General features: G+C 40.9%; 3 protein-coding genes across 9 annotated transcripts; 1 reads left to right on the top strand and 2 right to left on the bottom strand.

Moving 5' to 3' along the window:
• The first annotated feature begins 1,976 nt into the window (after positions 1-1,976).
• Positions 1,977-7,224, top strand: LOC103986838 (ARF guanine-nucleotide exchange factor GNOM). The gene is made up of 2 exons (XM_009404950.3): positions 1,977-3,045; positions 3,207-7,224. Exons 1-2 carry the CDS (start codon positions 2,272-2,274, stop codon positions 6,768-6,770), a joined length of 4,338 nt encoding a protein of 1,445 aa, XP_009403225.2. The 5' UTR covers positions 1,977-2,271; the 3' UTR covers positions 6,771-7,224.
• Positions 7,225-9,195: 1,971 nt separating this feature from the next.
• On the bottom strand, positions 9,196-10,130 carry LOC103986837 (pollen-specific protein C13-like). The gene is made up of 2 exons (XM_009404949.3): positions 9,753-10,130; positions 9,196-9,672 (listed from the first exon to the last, which is right to left on the bottom strand). The coding sequence occupies exons 1-2, from the start codon at positions 9,904-9,906 to the stop codon at positions 9,344-9,346; spliced, it is 483 nt and encodes a 160-aa protein (XP_009403224.2). The 5' UTR covers positions 9,907-10,130; the 3' UTR covers positions 9,196-9,343.
• Positions 10,131-10,538: 408 nt separating this feature from the next.
• LOC135614297 (uncharacterized protein At3g28850-like) lies at positions 10,539-16,314 on the bottom strand. Of its 7 annotated transcripts, none has more exons than XM_065111497.1 (5): positions 16,230-16,281; positions 14,637-14,714; positions 14,450-14,533; positions 12,613-12,777; positions 10,539-12,442 (listed from the first exon to the last, which is right to left on the bottom strand). In XM_065111497.1, exon 5 carries the CDS (start codon positions 11,872-11,874, stop codon positions 10,696-10,698), a length of 1,179 nt encoding a protein of 392 aa, XP_064967569.1. In that variant the 5' UTR covers positions 11,875-12,442; positions 12,613-12,777; positions 14,450-14,533; positions 14,637-14,714; positions 16,230-16,281; the 3' UTR covers positions 10,539-10,695. The 7 variants fall into 7 exon arrangements, with proteins under 7 accessions (XP_064967569.1, XP_064967570.1, XP_064967567.1 ...); XM_065111498.1 differs by having other exon boundaries at positions 14,508-14,533; positions 16,230-16,277; XM_065111495.1 differs by having other exon boundaries at positions 14,508-14,639; positions 16,230-16,314.
• Between the last annotated feature and the right edge of the window lie 2,223 nt (positions 16,315-18,537).

Genomic DNA, 18,537 nt, shown 5'->3' with positions numbered 1-18,537 from the left:
AAACTAAAAACAATATGATTTGGATGGACCAGATGCTTAATGAGCATTTCTAATCTAGTCGTAGAATCCGATGGTGAGACTATTATAAAATATTTTGAATATGAAGAATAAATCTTCTTGGAAATTAATGAATTTTGTCATTTGTTTAGTTAAAAAAAAAATCAAATTATCAATTGACTGTATTTTGCTTGGACATCTAAATCCTCCTACAATGATTGATCTAAGAAATTGGGTAAATTTTTATACTCCAAAAAGTATGATATATTTTGTTTTAAAGCTTCAAAGTAATAGATTATTTTTATAAAATAAAAAAAAACCTATCACTATATTCTTTCAACTAAATATTAACTTTAAAAAATTAAGAGTTTAATTTCAATTTTTAAAATAATTAGTCTTTACATGCTAAAGTAGTTGATATTTGCAACTTAGTTTGTTTACTTAATATGCACAATGAGTGTTAAAATTGCACGAAATATAAATGATATGAGATCAATAATAAAATGAAATTGGATTGTCGATTTCCCAAGATATTAAGTTGATAGGAAAGTAGTGAATCTATTTGTAGACTTTAATATAAGTTATTAATGGACTTAACTCATGGACCCAACGCAAGATGTCAGATTGATGATTGATGGACTTCACTTAATTCATTTCATTCGAACTAAAGATACATCTATAATCTCTTTAATGTCGTACTAATGTTTTATTCCCTTCTTCTCTTATGTTATATTACCTTACAAATAAGTATAAATATTTAGCAAAAATATTTTTATTTTTGTTTTTCCAATAAAAATTTACAGTGACGTGATACGAGAATAAAAATCAATATAAAATTATAAAAAATAATCCTTATAACATACGATGAAATATTAATGAATCTTATATTTGAACATTTTACATGTATCAAAAGTTCTCTTTGTTATTGAAGGAAAGCACACAACTAAATCAAAATCCTCGTGACAGTAATCACTTTGCTTTTGCAGCCTTTGTCGTCAGAAACGGAAGACAAAAGCAGTGGCAATAACAAGTGATGACATCGGTCAGCAATCAATAAACATCATTCTTTTGGAATCGGATTCGGATGCCTATTTTTTTCTACTCGATTGAATCCGATAATTACGCATACTTCAAAAAAAGGACCGCTGTCGACCTCAGTCTCACCATTTAGTGGGCTGCAAGGCCCAATAAACCCGTCGGAAGCGGCCCAAGCAACCTGCATGGAGCCTAAACCAAAATGGACGTCGAAATAATAATAATAATAATAATATTTATTAATTAACTAATTAATTAATTAAAAAAACACTCAATCGAGCCTCCACCATTGTTTTTTTTTTCCGATAGAACATAGTATTTTTATCTTATTCCCGCGAAGCACCCTTTTGTTTTTTAAAAGATGAGATTACGCTCGTGATCGCCTTCGCTCCATCATGGCACCCTCCACAATTGTCAAAGATGACAAGGTTGAGTCCCCAGAGAAATATATTATCACTCACGAGACTACGAAATGACTAATAGATTCCTTGCCCTTAATTGGTGCGATGATAGCCTCCTCGATGACCTTGCATATACTAACTTTCACCTCTACCGCTCCTCTCACTATCATGCTATATGACTCCATCGACTATGACTATGGACCCCTTCACACCCTTTTCCTCTTACATATTAGATTTTTTGTTATGACCACTTCCATCGGATGAGTTGAGGGGAGGGAGGGTCTAAGGGGTTTCGAGGGCATCGTCGAGAAGGTTATTATTGCTTTGGGGGTCATTTGAGGTTGATTTTTAGAACATAAGGATAGTAACCCATAACCTACGATCACACCACAAGAGTAATTTAAAAAATAAAAAAACGTTCTAAGAGAATAAAATAAAAAATGATCATAATTATAAATAATCTTAAAACTTTTTTAAGGAATTTATTCATCAATAATAATAATAATAAAAATAAAAAAAAATAAAAAAGAAAAAGAAAAAGAAAAGTCCAAAGAGGAAGAGGAGAAGAGGCGAGAGACGGAGAGACCGCAGCGCCCTCGCGACTTCACCCGAAGCAATCCAATGGCGTCTCCTCCTCCTCCTCGATCTCCGCTGACGCTCCACTCTCCCCGCTAAAACCCTCTCATTTCCCATCGATAACCAGTTCCTTCGTGGATCTCTCTCCAATTCCTAGATCTACGGAGGACGACCATTTTTAGAGATCCAATCCTTTTCAACCCCTAATACACACTCTCGAAACCCTCGAGTTTTGCCCCAAAAACGCCATCTTTTCGGCCGCATGGGCCGTCCGAGGCTCCAGAATTCGGCCATAAACCCCATCGAGGAGGAATCTCCGGACGCTGCTGAGGATGGCTCTTTGCCGCCGCTGCCGCCCTCCGGAGGCCCCGCCGCCGCTGCCGACCTCTCCTGCGTGATATGCTCCGAGGTGAGCGCCGTGCTCGCCGTGATGCGCCGCAATGTCCGGTGGGGCGGCCGGTACGCCTCCGCCGCCGACGATCACCACCTTGAGCACTCCCTCGTCCAGTCCCTCAAATCCCTCCGCCGGCAGGTCTTCTCTTGGGGGGACGCCCGCCGCCCGTGGTGCACGATCGAGCCCTCCGCTTTCCTCCGGCCGTTCGTCGATGTTGTCCAATCTGATGAGACCGGCGCTCCCATCACCGGCGTGGCACTATCCTCCTTGTACAAGATCCTCACCCTTGATCTCCTCGAACCAGGGTCCGGGACTGGGGTGGAAGCTGGGATGCATTTGGTCGTCGAGGCTGTCACGAGTTGCCGGTTCGAGGTGACTGACCCTGCGTCTGAGGAGACCGTGCTGATGAAGATTCTCCAGGTGATGCTTGCGATCATGCGGAGCCAGGCATCAATCATGCTGAGCAACCAGCACGTCTGCACGATCTTCAACACGTGCTTCCGGATCGTCCACCAGGCGGGCACCAAAGGGGAGCTTCTGCAGAGGTTTTCACGGCACACAATGCATGAACTCGTCCGCTGCATCTTCTCACACTTGCCACATGTCGAGGATGGTGGTCGACCTCCTTCTCTCAAGCCAGAGGTACTATTCGATACATAGACTGGACAAAGATTTGATATTTGACATTCTCACTTGAACAAACATATGATATGTACTTGAGGATATTCGTTTGTGTGAAACTGTATTTCTTGCTAGTTTTATTTTCATGAACAAGCACTTGATGTGAATATCAAGTTTTGCAGATAGGTGCAACGGACAAGGACCAGGCTTTTGGGATCAAGCAAGTGGAGAATGGAAATGGGAGTGCTGAGCCGACAGACACAAGCGCGAGAGATGACAATCCAGGATCAGAAGCAGAAAATGGTGTGAGAACTATGGTCGAGCCATATGGAATTTCTTGCATGGTGGAGATATTCCACTTCCTTTGTTCTCTTTTGAATGTAGCAGACCATATTGGGATGAGTCCTGCAACTAATCAGATAGCTTTCGATGAAGATATGCCACTATTTGCCCTTGGCATGATCAATTCAGCAATTGAGTTGGGGGGACCATCAATAAGCAAACACCCAAAGCTACTCTCCTTGATACAAGATGAATTGTTCAGGAACTTGATGCAGTTTGGCTTGTCCATGAGCCCGCTAATACTCTCCATGGTCTGTAGCATAGTTCTGAACCTTTATCGTCATTTGCGCACCAAGCTGAAATTGCAGCTTGAGGCATTCTTCTCTTGTGTGATCTTGAGGCTTGCACAAAGCCGATATGGGGCTAGCTATCATCAGCAGGAAGTAGCTATGGAAGCTCTTGTGGACTTCTGCCGGCAAAAGACCTTCATGGCAGAGATGTATGCCAATTTAGACTGTGACATTACTTGCAGCAATATGTTTGAAGAACTAGCCAACCTTCTCTCAAGGAGTGCATTTCCCATCAACTGCCCTCTTTCTTCCATGCACGTTCTTGCATTGGATGGTTTAATTGCAGTAATCCAGGGAATGGCTGATAGGATCGGAAATGCATCTCCCTCTTTTGAACAATCACCATTGGAGCTCGAGGAATATTCTCCATTTTGGACAGTGAAGTGCGCAAACTACTCTGATCCAGAACATTGGGTTAAATTTGTCCGTCGTAGGAAGTACATTAAGAGGAGACTGATGATTGGTGCTGATCACTTCAACAGGGACCCCAAAAAGGGCTTGGAGTTTCTTCAAGGAACTCATCTCTTGCCTGAGAAGCTTGATCCACAGAGTGTGGCATGTTTCTTCAGATACACGGCTGGGTTGGATAAGAACCTTGTCGGGGACTTCTTGGGAAATCATGATGAGTTTTGTGTACAGGTGCTTCATGAATTTGCCTGGACATTTGATTTTCAGGACATGAATCTCGATACTGCTCTGCGACTTTTTCTGGAGACCTTCCGGTTACCTGGGGAATCTCAGAAGATTCAAAGGGTGCTCGAGGCTTTCTCTGAGAGATACTATGAGCAATCACCGCAGATCCTTGTTGACAAGGATGCTGCCCTTGTGTTGGCATACTCACTTATAATGCTCAATACAGATCAACACAATGTGCAGGTCAAGAAGAAGATGACTGAAGAAGATTTTATCCGCAATAATCGCCGCATTAATGGTGGGAATGACCTCCCAAGGGAGTTCCTGTCGGAGCTCTATCATTCGATATGCAGGAATGAGATAAGAACTGCCCCTGAACAGGGTTTCGGTTTTACAGAAATGTCACCTAGCCGATGGATTGATCTTATGCAAAAGTCAAAGAAGACATCTCCATATATTGTTTGTGACTCCCGTCCTTTCCTTGACCGTGATATGTTTGCAATCATGTCAGGTCCCACGATTGCTGCTATCTCGGTAGTGTTTGATTATGCAGAACATGAAGAAGTTTTTTTGACATGTGTAGATGGCTTCTTGGCAGTGGCAAAGATCTCAGCATACCATCACCTAGAAGATGTGTTGGATGATTTAGTCGTGTCCCTATGCAAATTCACAACTCTCTTGAACTCATCTTTGGTCGACGAACCAGTTACAGCGTTTGGTGATGACATAAAAGCTAGACTAGCAACAGAAACAGTTTTTAGCATAGCAAACAGATACGGTGATTGCATACGAACTGGTTGGAGAAATATCCTTGATTGCATTTTAAGACTGCATAAATTAGGCCTGTTGCCTGCTCGTGTTGCTAGCGATGCTGCTGATGATTCAGAATTGCCTCCAGATTCAGTCCATGGGAAACCTGTTCCAAGTTCACTGTCCACCTCTCATATTCAAACTATGGGTACTCCTCGTAGATCCTCTGGGCTAATGGGGAGATTCAGCCAGCTATTGTCTCTCGACACAGAAGAACCAAGGTTGCAACCGACTGAACAGCAACTTGCTGCTCATCAGAGAACTCTGCAGACAATACAGAAGTGCCGGATAGATAGTATATTTATAGAAAGTAAGTTTTTACATGCTGATTCACTGATGCAAATTGCCAGGGCACTTATCTGGGCAGCTGGTCGGCCTCAGAAGGTTAGTAGTTCACCTGATGATGAAGACACAGCAGTATTCTGCTTGGAGCTGCTTATCGCTATCACACTAAACAACCGTGATAGAATTGGGCTTCTCTGGCAGGGCGTATATGAGCACATAGCTAACATCGTGCAGTCCACTGTGATGCCTTGTGCTCTTGTGGAAAAGGCAGTTTTCGGGCTCCTAAGAATTTGCCAGCGGTTGCTACCTTACAAAGAAAACCTGGCTGATGAGCTCTTAAGGTCTCTGCAATTAGTTTTGAAGCTTGATGCCCGTGTTGCAGATGCTTACTGTGAGAACATCACCCAGGAAGTCACACGCCTTGTGAAGGCAAATGCAGCCCATGTAAAATCCCAAATGGGTTGGCGGACCATAACATCCCTACTTTCTATCACTGCTCGCCACCCGGAAGCTTCAGAAATAGGCTTCGAGGCACTCCTATTCATTATGTCTGAAGGAGCTCATCTTTCACCAGCCAACTATGTTCTTTGTATTGAAGCCTCAAGGCAGTTTGCGGAGTCTCGTGTGGGGCTAACAGATAGATCAGTTCGTGCATTAGATCTAATGGCAGAATCCATGAATTGTCTTGCTCGCTGGTCTCATGAGACAGGGAATGCAGGTGCTGAAACTGATAAAATTTCGGAGGGAATCAGAGAGATGTGGCTGCGGCTTGTGCAAGCATTGAGAAAGATCTGCTTGGATCAGAGAGAAGAAGTAAGGAATCGTGCATTGGCATCACTGCAGAGATGCCTGGTTGGAGATGGGGTGTGCCTCTTACCGTCAACTTGGCTGCAGGCCTTCGATCTAGTTATATTTACTATGCTTGATGACTTGCTGGAGATTGCACAGAATCATTCCCAGAAAGATTACCGGAACATGGAGGGCACACTTTTGCATGCCATGAAGTTACTGTCAAAGGTGTTTTTGCAGCAATGGCAAGATCTTTTTGGGTTGAGTAGTTTCTGCAAGCTGTGGCTGGGGGTACTCAGTCGTTTGGAGAAGTATATGAAGGTGAAAGTGAGAGGTAAGAAGAGCGATAAACTGCAAGAACTGATTCCTGAACTCCTCAAGAACACTCTTTTGATGATGAAATCCAAAGGTATTCTTGCGAAAAGAAGCACAATAGGTGGTGATAGTTTGTGGGAGTTGACGTGGCTTCATGTAAACAATATTGCTCCATCTTTGCAGTCTGAAGTGTTCCCTGGTCAGGAGATGGAGCAGTTACATTCTGGCGTGCAACCTGAAGGTAACAGAGCTGGTCTATTAGCTGAGCCATCTACGAGTTAGGCTGGACTTTTGAATTCACTTTTGCTCGTTGGCTTTTTGTAAGAATCATATCAAGTTCCTCCACGAAGCTGAATTTGCTAGGCTGACCATTCTTGTGATTTTCTCATGTGACATGGGTATCTTCTCTTTCCCAAAAGTATCATGTGTGATCCTTGTTTAGTGCAGCTGTCTCATTTTCTTGCACATGTCTCTCTGTATGGTGTTTGTGCAGTGTTCTTTAGAGCAGCAGTGAGTTGCTTGAATTTCGTTACCTAGAGAATTTGAGAATATATAATCTAGTTCCCAACTATTACTTTTGCAGTTTACCATATGTAGCTAGGTGACCAGTTCTATATCAGTTGACACAAGCAGAAAACACTCATGCATTGGAGGCTATGTACTGCTCACAGTTTCTTGTCAACAACCCTTTTAAAGTGTGATCAATAAGCTCATGAGTTGCATAGTGTATTTTCTACTTTTGTTCTCTCCTTGTCTATGTACTGCTCACAATCCTGTTTAAATTTAATTTTCCATATTCCTCCACTTGCCATTTTAATGTGTGGACTGTGACATCTAGAGAAGTTGATTTAGTTTGAAGTTTTTATCAGTTTGACATTGTTTTTTTTTTTTTTTTGTGCTGAAATTTTTTCCCAGAGTTGATCCTGTATGTGATTAAACATGTTTAGGAATGCTATGTACAGGTTCTTTTCATCATGATTTACAATAATAAAAACAGATGAAAATTGTATCGCTCATTATCGATGTTTGTCTGTTGAATTAGTCTCCAAGTACTGGCACCTGCTAGCAAAGTAGGATGTTTAAGGGTGTTCTTATTTGAAGCCTTTGGTTTGATATGGTACAAATGGTCACTGACCCATGAATCATGGGGAAGAACCGATTGCAAATTTGCTTGGAGGAGACTTCCTCTTTAACCAGTCTTTATAGCTGTGTCTTTAGGAACAATTAGGAATTCCACCCTGTGTGTTTTATTATTAGGACCAGCAAGAACACAAAAGTCATGAAGTCATCTTTTATGGATCACATGAGTTGGAGCATTCGATTTTACTAACTTGTGTTAGCTTGATAAATCCAAGCCCTAGATACCCTAGTTGGACTTGAGGTGGATTAGAATACTTGAATGATTACTCTCGGGTTTAAATATAATGAAATTTATGAGCATTCTTACTCTCGGTCGATTTCGTGATTTCATGTTTCTTTTACTAGGTGGTGACCCTAACTATCAAACATAGTATAAGATTGATTTGAACTTTAGAAGATCTTTGATCCTATCACAAAGCAAGTGGACTACCTCATGATCCATGAATTCCTTCAGGTCATGCATAAATCAAGCCATTACCTTCGGCACCAGCTGCATTTGCTCACTTGAGCAGAAAACACAAGGCAATAATTTAGTCCTTAGTTTAGTCCTTAGCTCATATGATTAACCAAGAAAAAATTTGCTACCCTACATAAGAGCAAGAGGCCATGAGACTAATGCCACTCATCCTATTGCACTTGGCAGTAGGTTGGCATGTGCAATACATTGATTTAGATGATCCAGTGCAGCAATGGAAGTCCATCTTTAGAATATAGCATTGGTTTCAATAAAAACTGTTGATCAAAATATTTCCCATGTAGTATGGCATCCTTTAATCACAGGTTCTGAGTAGATATCATGCAAACAAAAATAGATGAAGTGAAACTAGAAAAAAGAAAGTAAAACAAAATATACTAAATATGTGCCTACTCAGAGTGACATATGACTAAACCTAATAAAGGCATGTTGGCCAAGATGAATGGTCCAATAGTTGTTCTTAGAAATATGGCATTATGAGGGAAAATAACAAATAGTAGACCAAACATAAATAAACAGGTCTTTCATGGTGAACTAATCATACAACCATAGAAAACCCAATTATTTAGGAAGGGACAATATATCTCATATTGCTTCAGAGTGACATATGACTAAACCTAATAAAGGCATGTTGGCAAAGATGAATGGTCCAATAGTTGTGTTCTTAGAAATATGACATTATGAGGGAAAATAACAAATAGTAGACCAAACATAAATAAACAGGTCTTTCATGGTGAACTAATCATACAACCATAGAAAACCCAATTATTTAGGAAGGGATACTATATCTCATATTGCTTCAAATAAATCTTCTATCTCTACTCTCACCACCAATTTATTTAGTCTAAGCTTCAAACTATTATTGTGGATCTAATCATTATGATCAAGTGAATCTCCATTACACAAATGAAAAGTGTTCTGTTAATGAGTTCAGTGGATGTCTTCTTCATGGATTTGATCAGTTTCCCTTCTGTTGATTTACCAGCAGCAGTCATAAGTTGTTCGATTCAATGATGGATATGTTTTGCCTCACAGAAAAATATTGCACTGATATCACCACATGAGTAATGAAATGAGGGAAACATAGAGATGTAGCAGAATAGATCACCAAGCATTATATTTTGGATCCAAAACCTCTTTGGCTTCACATGTCTCTCATATCATCATCTCACACCAAATGGCTTTTATCGAAAGCTGGGTGATGTATGATTGATTAGTATTAAGCTCGTTCTCCTCTCGCTCAGTCATCGACGCCGAGAGCATACTGCTGCAGCAGCAGACCGCACTCCTTCAGCGGCTCATCCTTGAGGAAGCCAAGGGAGTTGGCGTAGCGAACGTCGGAAGCCAAGCCGTTCCTGCCGGTCACCAGCACGCGAGCACGGTTGCGGGTCCCCGACACCTCGGAGCAGCCGGGCACCGGGCTCTGCACCAGCGACACCTCGCAGATCTCCTCCTCGTGGTTGTCCTCCACCTCGATGTTGTACGTACCGGTGCCGTCTGTCACGCCCTCCGCCGTGTGCTCGATCGAGTCGGTCTCGTAGTGCCTGCATTGCAGCTTGACCTTGGCACCTTCATCATGGAGGTCGGGAGAGGTTAGAGTGCAGCCAAGTAGCACGCAAGCTTGCGGCTGAAACTTCCAGGGAGATTACCTGGGATGTACTGGCTGACGACGGTCTCGAAGCCGGCACGGCATGTGTCACAGTAAACGCGGCCTTGGATGACGAACTTTGGGGCGGCGAGGGCGACGCCGGCAAGGGCCAAGCAGAGAGCAGCGACGACAGGGAGAAGCCAGAGCTTGGCCATGGCTTTGGCTTTGGCTTATTATTTCCCCCTCTCGAGATATGTGTTGGGAGACTCGTAGAACGAGAGGGGTAGGAAGGAGATGAGCGAGGGACGAGTTGCAAGGGGGATGGCTGGCTGGCATTAAATAGCAGGGCGTGTGACGGAGATTGGAATCGGAGAGGTGCTGAGTTGACCGAGCTTTGCGGTCATATCCCGAGGAAGAAGAGCTAACTGTTCCCTTGTTTCTTGCCCTGCCTCTTATCCCTGGCTCTTATCCATAAGAAAAGAAAGACCGAGTCATGAGTTGCCTATTATTTTTGGCCTCTCTCTCTCTCTCTCTCTGCAGCCTAAAGGTAAGGAAAGAAGAGATGGCAAGCTTTAGTAGATCGATGATGCAAAATGTGTAAAAACTTCAAATTGCTGTTCATCATCTTAGTTTAGATTACAGAAGAAGGGGAAGAAAAGAATTTGAGGAAGTGGAATTGTAATCTTAATTTATCATTATAATTTAATCAATTTTTTGAGACTAATGTTCTAATTTTTTTTATCAGATATGATGAATTCTTAGTGTTTATTTTTCCTTTATTTCGTAGAGTAATGAGGGCACTAAAATATGATTTGTGATACAAACATAAAATGGTTTCAACAGAGGCTTGACACGGATCATCTCAATGATACATATGAAGAAGAATGAGTGTACAGAGAGCAGTACAAAGGAAGAAGAAGAAGAAGAAGAAGAAGAAGAGCATTAACATCACGAATCTATTGAAAGAATTCAGAATGGCCAACGACGGTGGAAGCCAAGCAATCTTAGCAGCAGATGGGGCACACAACCAAGCCATTCTCATTGCAATGGCGGCACTGCGCCGGGCATGCGTCCTCCTCCTCTTCCTCCTCGCCATGGTAGATCTTTCGGCTCCCATTGCACTCCCAGCACACCACAAACCTCACTCCGCCGCACCCTCGGCACGCCTCTTCGCCGGCCGACCGGTCCCGAGCCGCCCCCCGCAGCAGCGCCAGCAGCCTCCCCTGCTCGTGGAGCCCCAGCACTTCGTCGGCCCCTCCGACGTACCTCCCTCGGATGAACAGACTCGGGGGGATGGCGCGGTAGCCCAAGACCCTCCATAGCTCCTCCCGGAACTCCAGGTGCATCGACACGTCTCTCTCGGTGAACCTCACCTTGAGGCTGTCGAGCAGGAACCTGACGCCGTTGCAGTCCTCGAAGGTCTTCCTGATCCCCCGAAGCGTGGTGGTGTAGAGGATGACGGATTCCCTGCCCCCGGGCGGGCACCTGTGCTCGAATTCCGTCAGCGGGTCCTCGTCGTCGTCGGTGCGAGGCACCTTCGAAGGAGGCTCCTCGACGCCGTGCGGTTCTCCTCCTCCTCCGCCGTCATGTTCGTCGTATTCTTCTTCCTTTATTCTGGCCCTGGCCCTGCTCTTGGCTTCCTCGAAGCTCCTCATGTGCTCCACCACCGCCTTCTCGAACGCCGCAAGAAGCTCCGGATCGAACAGCGTCACCGAGTCCAGATCCGGCCGCCGGTACGAAGTTTCGTTTTCTTGGCCGTGCTGGTCCTCCTCGTCGTTGGTTCTCCAAGAAGAGTCTTCTTTAGGTGGCGACGACGGCGGCGGTCGAGAGTTCTCTTTGTCACCGATACTGCTTCTGCTGCTGCTGTGGTCGGATTCTTCCTCGTCGCAGTCCGCTTCTTCTTCTTCTTCTTCTTCTTCGAGGTCTCTCACGAGCTCGGCGACATCGACTACGTCATGGAGATGGGAAACCGGAGTCAGCTGGTCATCGGGGGAGGCGGAATTCGAGGCTTCCTCCACTCTGCTGCCGACGGGGAGGTCGCGGAGGACCCGAGAAGGATCAGGAGGAGTAGGAAGGGAAGGGGCAGAAGCATGGACATGAAGGACACGCTCTTGGTGCTTGAGGTAGGGCACTTGGGGGATGGACCGGAGCTTCTTCAGGATCCTGCCCCTGATACCTTTCATGTCGCTGCCGCTGTCCCTTTACCAGCAACGTCTGCTGCCAACCTGAGGGTGGTGGTGGTGCTGCTGCTGCTGCTGATGGATGACAGTGCTATGGATATGGAAGAAAAGTAGCAAATATGGGTACGTGGATATGTGGATTTGGAACAGCACTCAGTCTCCACTCTCGGTAGCCAGGAGATTTGCTCCTCTCAGAGAGCGAGCGAGCGAGCGAGAGAGAGAGAGAGAGAGAGAGAGAGAGAGCCCACAATGGTAGCTTTCTTTTCCTTACTGTGGTCTCTCCCCTCCGCTTCTTTGTTGTTTGTGTGAGGAGGAGGCGGTGCCAACGGCTATAAAGTTGTGGTGGGGCCCTAGATTTCAAAATGATAAAGGCAACGGCCATCAGGTCGCGCCGCGGGGCCGAGCCATGTGGTGTGGGTGCTCACACCACGACCCACGTCGCGACGGGTCGATGCTGGGGTCGGATCCAACCCGAAATTATGACTTAAGTCACGAATATAGGGAACGGCCGTGAAGCACCGGAGACAGTCGGAGTCATGGAGTCAAAGTAAAGGAGTCATGCTGCTGATCTCTGGCAGGAAGTCAAACTAGCTGAGTCTCATCGATTAGTCAACAGAGAGTACACCATAAACAACAATGAACTTGATGCATTAAACATTATGGAAACGAAGTTTTATGATGTGATTTCACAAAGCACAGATATATATAAGTTAAACATTCGGATAACAACATCTTACTTACATACAATGTCGATTTCACAAAGGAAGAACAAGTAGAGCATGATGTGTCAGCTCATATTGCGGAAGAGAGCATATCTCGCAGCATTCAGATGCAGAAATAGAAAATAATGCATGTCAGTCGTTCTGATTTGTCTCCGATCCGCTTCATTGTAAGTGTGTATGATCCCTGCGACAGAGAAAAAACCTCACAGGTTCTAGATTCCAAATGTACAAAATACAAAAACATAAGTAGATAGCTTATGCTATATGATGGTAAAAAAGAGCGCTAAATATACTGATGATGAGTACTGGGATGACCGACTTAAGTAGTTTCAGATCGTAAATGAGCAACCTAATTCTATCAAAACATTAAGATTAGCCAAAATCAGATTAAAGAAAGCATCAGAACAAGTTGAGGTGAAACATCTAAGCAATATCCACAAACTGCCTAAAAACATTGTTTTGTTCTTATACAGACAGAAGTTTCATTAGCGAGAGAGAGAGAGAGACAGAGGTAAAAAGAACTTTACAATATCAAGATAATTTCAAGTTGTTATATAAACAAGATAGAAGATGATAGAGATAATGCTTTGATCTTGTATTTTGCATGATTAACAAATTTACTAAATATACTGCAAAAAAAAAACCTCCTTTTCAATTGCGAAAGTTGGACTGTCTTAAGCTGCATGAGCTGTCAACATGATGAATCTCTATATCTACCATTTGTTTCTTACTATGATCCTCTCTTGGATCAATCCACATAGAGAGGAACTACCACTATCTTTTGCAGGGTTGAAATCAGGTTGAACCGCAGGTGGTAAAATGTGCTACCCCAAGATTAAATGTGGCTTTCTTACTCACTGAGATTGATTTAAACTAAGGCACAGTGCAACATCGCCTCCTATCCTATCCTTCATCTTTCTTGAACCTTCATCTCAAACGATCTCTTCCAAATTCACGGCACATATTTCCCTTGTTTCCTTCCCTTTCACACTGGACTACTTCTCTGTATCTTTGACTTGAGATCTTCCATTCACTTCACTTGTTAATACAGTTCCTTTTGAATGTTTTTTGATTGCCTTACTTCAAATGATACAATGTGCATCCTACTTATCCTGAATAAAGAAAACAAGTTAGAAATATGTGTGAAAGGGAAGAGAAGTCTCAACAGGAAATTTTTTTAGATGCATATGTTGTTCACACATATGAACAAGTGACAATTTTTTTAGCTCCCTAGACTCTGAACAGGAAATAACCTCATGCTTTGTTGTCATCCTCTTTTTTTCCATACAGGTTTCCAGTTTCTGAACAACACTCAAAAATATAATTGCGCATTATCTAGTTTAAGCATATGAAAGAACTTATTGAGTCATACGGAAGAATTTTATTATGCATTGAATGATGCTTCTTAAAGCTTTCTGTGCTATTAAGAAAAAGCTTTGTAGAGTAGTTCAGAATCTGGAGGAAGAACCTTCACTTCTTGATAAGTTAAGAGTTCTTTTAGCAGCATTTGAGGGATATTTCTGACCTTACATCCTAATTCACATTGTCCTTCTAAAAGCTATGCCACATATTTTTTGCATTTAAATCAACCAATAGTTAAATCATCATTTACGAAACCACCCTCTTTCGAGATTAGTCTTGGATTTTGGCCATAATACACCATAGACGAAAAGGACGGGCTAAGATGAGCATGCATTACAAGAACATATAACAAATGCATGTGTTCTCTGTGTTTTTAGGTAATTTCAATTTCCATGAAGAACCTTACCATCATTCATGTAAAGATATAATTGTCATAGATATGCTGACAAACAAACAACAAGTATATGAGTGAAGTGAAAAGTATGTTCTTCTACCAGTTGATGCAGAGATATTGAATGTAGGGGGATTTGGAGACAGGTCAACGCCACTAACCTTAACAGGATAATCAACATGCTCCACTGCAAACATCACACAGCCCACACGAAAGTAATAAGTCAACCAAATGTTGAAACAGAAAGTAATCAAACTTGATGAATTACGACGGTTTGGCATTGCACTCACTATCTTCAACATGAGAGGAAACAGCAGCGTGATTCTTCATTAGCAATACCAAATAAGCATAGAAAAGCAACCATCAAACTGTTTAACATGGTGAAGATGTCGAAATCATATTAAAAAATATTCTTTTTACCAATATAAGATACAACATTTTCAAATTAGCTTGAATATTTAGATATAAACAGAGAGAGACTTGAGCATCACTTGCAGAACAGGTTGTACTCGGAGCTAATTACAAATATTTGAGCCACAGTTGGGCTATTGTAATTGTTATGCATGCACAAACAGTCGTCATGCCGTCATTTATGCAAACACCGAACCACCACATTTGGTGATGTGGGGCCGCCCTTACGAAGGTGATCAAAACTGGCGCTAAGGCAAGTCTAATTAGCTTTCTATTGATTTCAATCAGAGATTTATATGTTTTCACCCACTGAGTTTCCTGTTAGCAAAACCGTAACAATTTCAATCCGAGCAGTGATCATCAACGACTTCATTGCTGTACACTCGAGCATTCACAATCGAACACCCAACTCATCAAATTTAATCGAAAACCTAAATCTTTAAACCCTATCAACACAGAAACACTTAAAAATTATCGATTTTTGACGCAAAAGCAAAGAAACCGAGAGGAAGAATCTATGGATTGTTCGGCATCCGAGCAGTGATCATCAACGACTTCAGCTGTGTACACTCGAGCATTCACAAACTAACACCCAACTCATCAAATTTAATCGAAAACGTAAATCTTTAAAGTTTAAACCCTATCAACACAGAAACACTTAAAAATATCAATTTTTGATGCAAAAGCAAAGAAACGGAGAGGAACACAGAATCTATGGATTGTTCGTCATCCGAGCAGTGATCATCAACGACTTCAGCTGTGTACACTCGAGCATTCACAAACTAACACCCACCTCATCAAATTTAATCGAAAACCTAAATCTTTAAACCCTATCAACACAGAAACACTTAAAAATTATCGATTTTTGACGCAAAAGCAAAGAAACGGAGAGGAAGAATCTACGGATTGTTCGTCATCCGAGCAGTGATCATCAACGACTTCATTGTTGTACACTCGAGCATTCACAATCGAACACCCAACTCATCAAATTTAATCGAAAACCTAAATCTTTAAACCCTATCAACACAGAAACACTTAAAAATATCGATTTTTGATGCAAAAGCAAAGAAACGGAGAGGAACACAGAATCTATGGATTGTTCGCCATCCGAGCAGTGATCATCAACGACTTCAGCGCCGTACACTCGAACATTCACAAACTAACGTCCAACTCGTCAAATTTAATCGAAAGCCTAAATCTTTAAACCCTATCAACACAGAAACACTTAAAAATTATCGATTTTTGACGCAAAAGCAAAGAAACGGAGAGGTAGAATCTATGGACTGTTCGTCATCAGAGCAGCGATCATCAACGACTTCGGCGCTGTACACTCGAGCATTCGCAAACGAACACCCAACTCATCAAATTTAATCAAAAACCTAAATCTTTAAACTCTATCAACACAGAAACACTTAAAAAATTATCGATTTTTGACGCAAAAGCAAAGAAACGGAGAGGAACGCGGAATCTACCAGAAGAAAAGGGAAAGAGGAAGAGGAAAGAATCGAGATGGCATTACTGCAGGAGCGGAATTGAGAACCGACCTTCTTGTTTCGCGTATACAAAATATAGCTTTTGTATATATCCCTAACTTACAAATATACGCAATTAGTGACACTGACATCCTTTAAAATCTATTATGACGAAATATTTATTATATTTATTGATAACATTCATTACGAACTTAATAGTTCTTGTCGTATTTCAAATTCGGCAGGTCAACTAATTTAATGTGATATTATCTATAAAAGCAAATTTAGCTGATAAACGTACATTAAAATGAACTATCGTAATTATTGTATAAAAGTATCGAATGCGGACTGCAAGAAACAAAAAATAATAATATTTTGATCAAAGATCTGTAGAGGCTTATTCAATGAAAAAGAGATAATTTACCTAGAAAAGTCACTTAATTGATTTTTGTTAGATAGTTCTCTTTTATTAATAAACTCTTTAGCAGTAACTTTTTAATAAATTTTAGTTTGGATGAATTTTCAAAAAAAATTATTTTTGATATTTCTAATATAGTGTCTCAAGTTTAAAAAAATTTGAAATAAATTATTTTTGAGATTATTACCCTCCACCGCACCTTCGTATCATCGATCATTCCGCTCTAATTTATGTTTATTCATCCTACGCATATTAACTTAGTCCATTGATCTCACACTAACGATTATCGGTAAAAGAGAAGGAGAGAAAACTGGAAATAGTATCAAGATACTTCGATCAGATTGAGAATGCTAGTACTTGAGAGTTCACATAGTCTCTCAAGGACCATAGGATTCTATCCCAATTGATACCTCCTTATACACATCAGCTCAATAGTGTATCTGAAATAAGGAATCATATATTGTTAGACATGATGCAGTCTATATAAGCTTCGCCGACTTACCCGTCTCATTGTAGGAATACGCCTTAGAGATCACAGCTTATCTTCTTAACAGAGTTCTAACTAAGTCGGTAGTGTATATACAATACGAGATATGAAAAAGAAAGAAAATCAATTCTAAAAATTAATTTTTATTTTATTTTATTACTTTTTAATATTATCCTTACATATCAATTAAAAAATTTTAATATCGATTTAAGTTGTATGTCTCCCTCTCCTCCACCGTCACCTCTTCCTCCTCTCTCTTCATCCACGTATCTTCTCTCACCCCTTTGGCCCTCTTAGTTCTCCTTGTCTTCGCTTACACATTATTCTTTGTCTTTTTTTTTTTTCTTTTCCTTTTGAAAACGAGAGGCAATACAGAGCAGCCGCATTGATATTACTTTATTTTATTAAAAAAATCAAAATTTATTCAGATTTCTTTTAAATGTTTTGGTCAATTCCTGAGGAATGAGAAACCTTACTTTGACCTAACTTAAAAATGAAACCTCTCTACACAGTTTTCTCTTCTCTTCCTTTTTAACATTTGTCCCTATCCTTTCTTCGTCTTTCGTTTTCAATGCTTGTGTTGGTAGAGACAGCTCTCCCTATCTCCGCAATTTGCGTTTGTCTGAGTACGACCGTCCAACTACATCTTGGCACAAAATTTAGATCCCACCAGCACGAATGGTTTAGAATTCGCCATAGCACAGTAACACGTGTCACCAAATTTCCTTCGCCCTTATTTCTAATAAATCATCATTTTTATTATTTTTTAGCATTATAAATCACTATAATTAGTGGTCTAATGCCATTAATGAAATAGATTATCGATTTTAATCTAAATCGCTCGGATGCACAACCTCATTAAATTGGAGCTTTTCGGATCAACATCAAGAATTTAAAATGATTTAAATAGCTAAATGTACAAAAAAAAAGAAACACTCTTATAGAATAATTAGCTTCAGTTTCCATTGTAGTTAATAGTTATGAGTCATTTTGGAAATACTAAACTCTAATTAGTTTATATCCACCAGTTAATTATTAGGACTAATTATATAGTTACTTTTAATATTTTAATCATTATATTTTTAAAAATTATATTGAGATCCTTATACTTATGAAAATAAAATATTTACCTCCATTGCTCTAATAAAATATCTATCTTTCTAGATTTTTAACTTTATAAAATTAATTATTTAATCCAGGAATCTCAATATTTTACTTTGGGAGATATAGAAATTTTTGAAAATACAGAGACCAAGATAAATAACTAACTACAGAAGATGATTTATAATTAACCCTAATTACTATCATAATATTATCAAAATACTAGTTGATGTTAATATGAATGATTCTGTCAGCTAGCTTTCTTTGGGATTATTTAAATATTTAATATAATTCTTAAGGCA

This window comes from Musa acuminata, chromosome BXJ2-6 (assembly GCF_036884655.1).
Source record: "Musa acuminata AAA Group cultivar baxijiao chromosome BXJ2-6, Cavendish_Baxijiao_AAA, whole genome shotgun sequence".
Taxonomy (NCBI): domain Eukaryota; kingdom Viridiplantae; phylum Streptophyta; class Magnoliopsida; order Zingiberales; family Musaceae; genus Musa; species Musa acuminata.
Note: the sequence above shows the minus strand (reverse complement) of the source record. Positions and strands in the feature narration are given on the sequence as shown.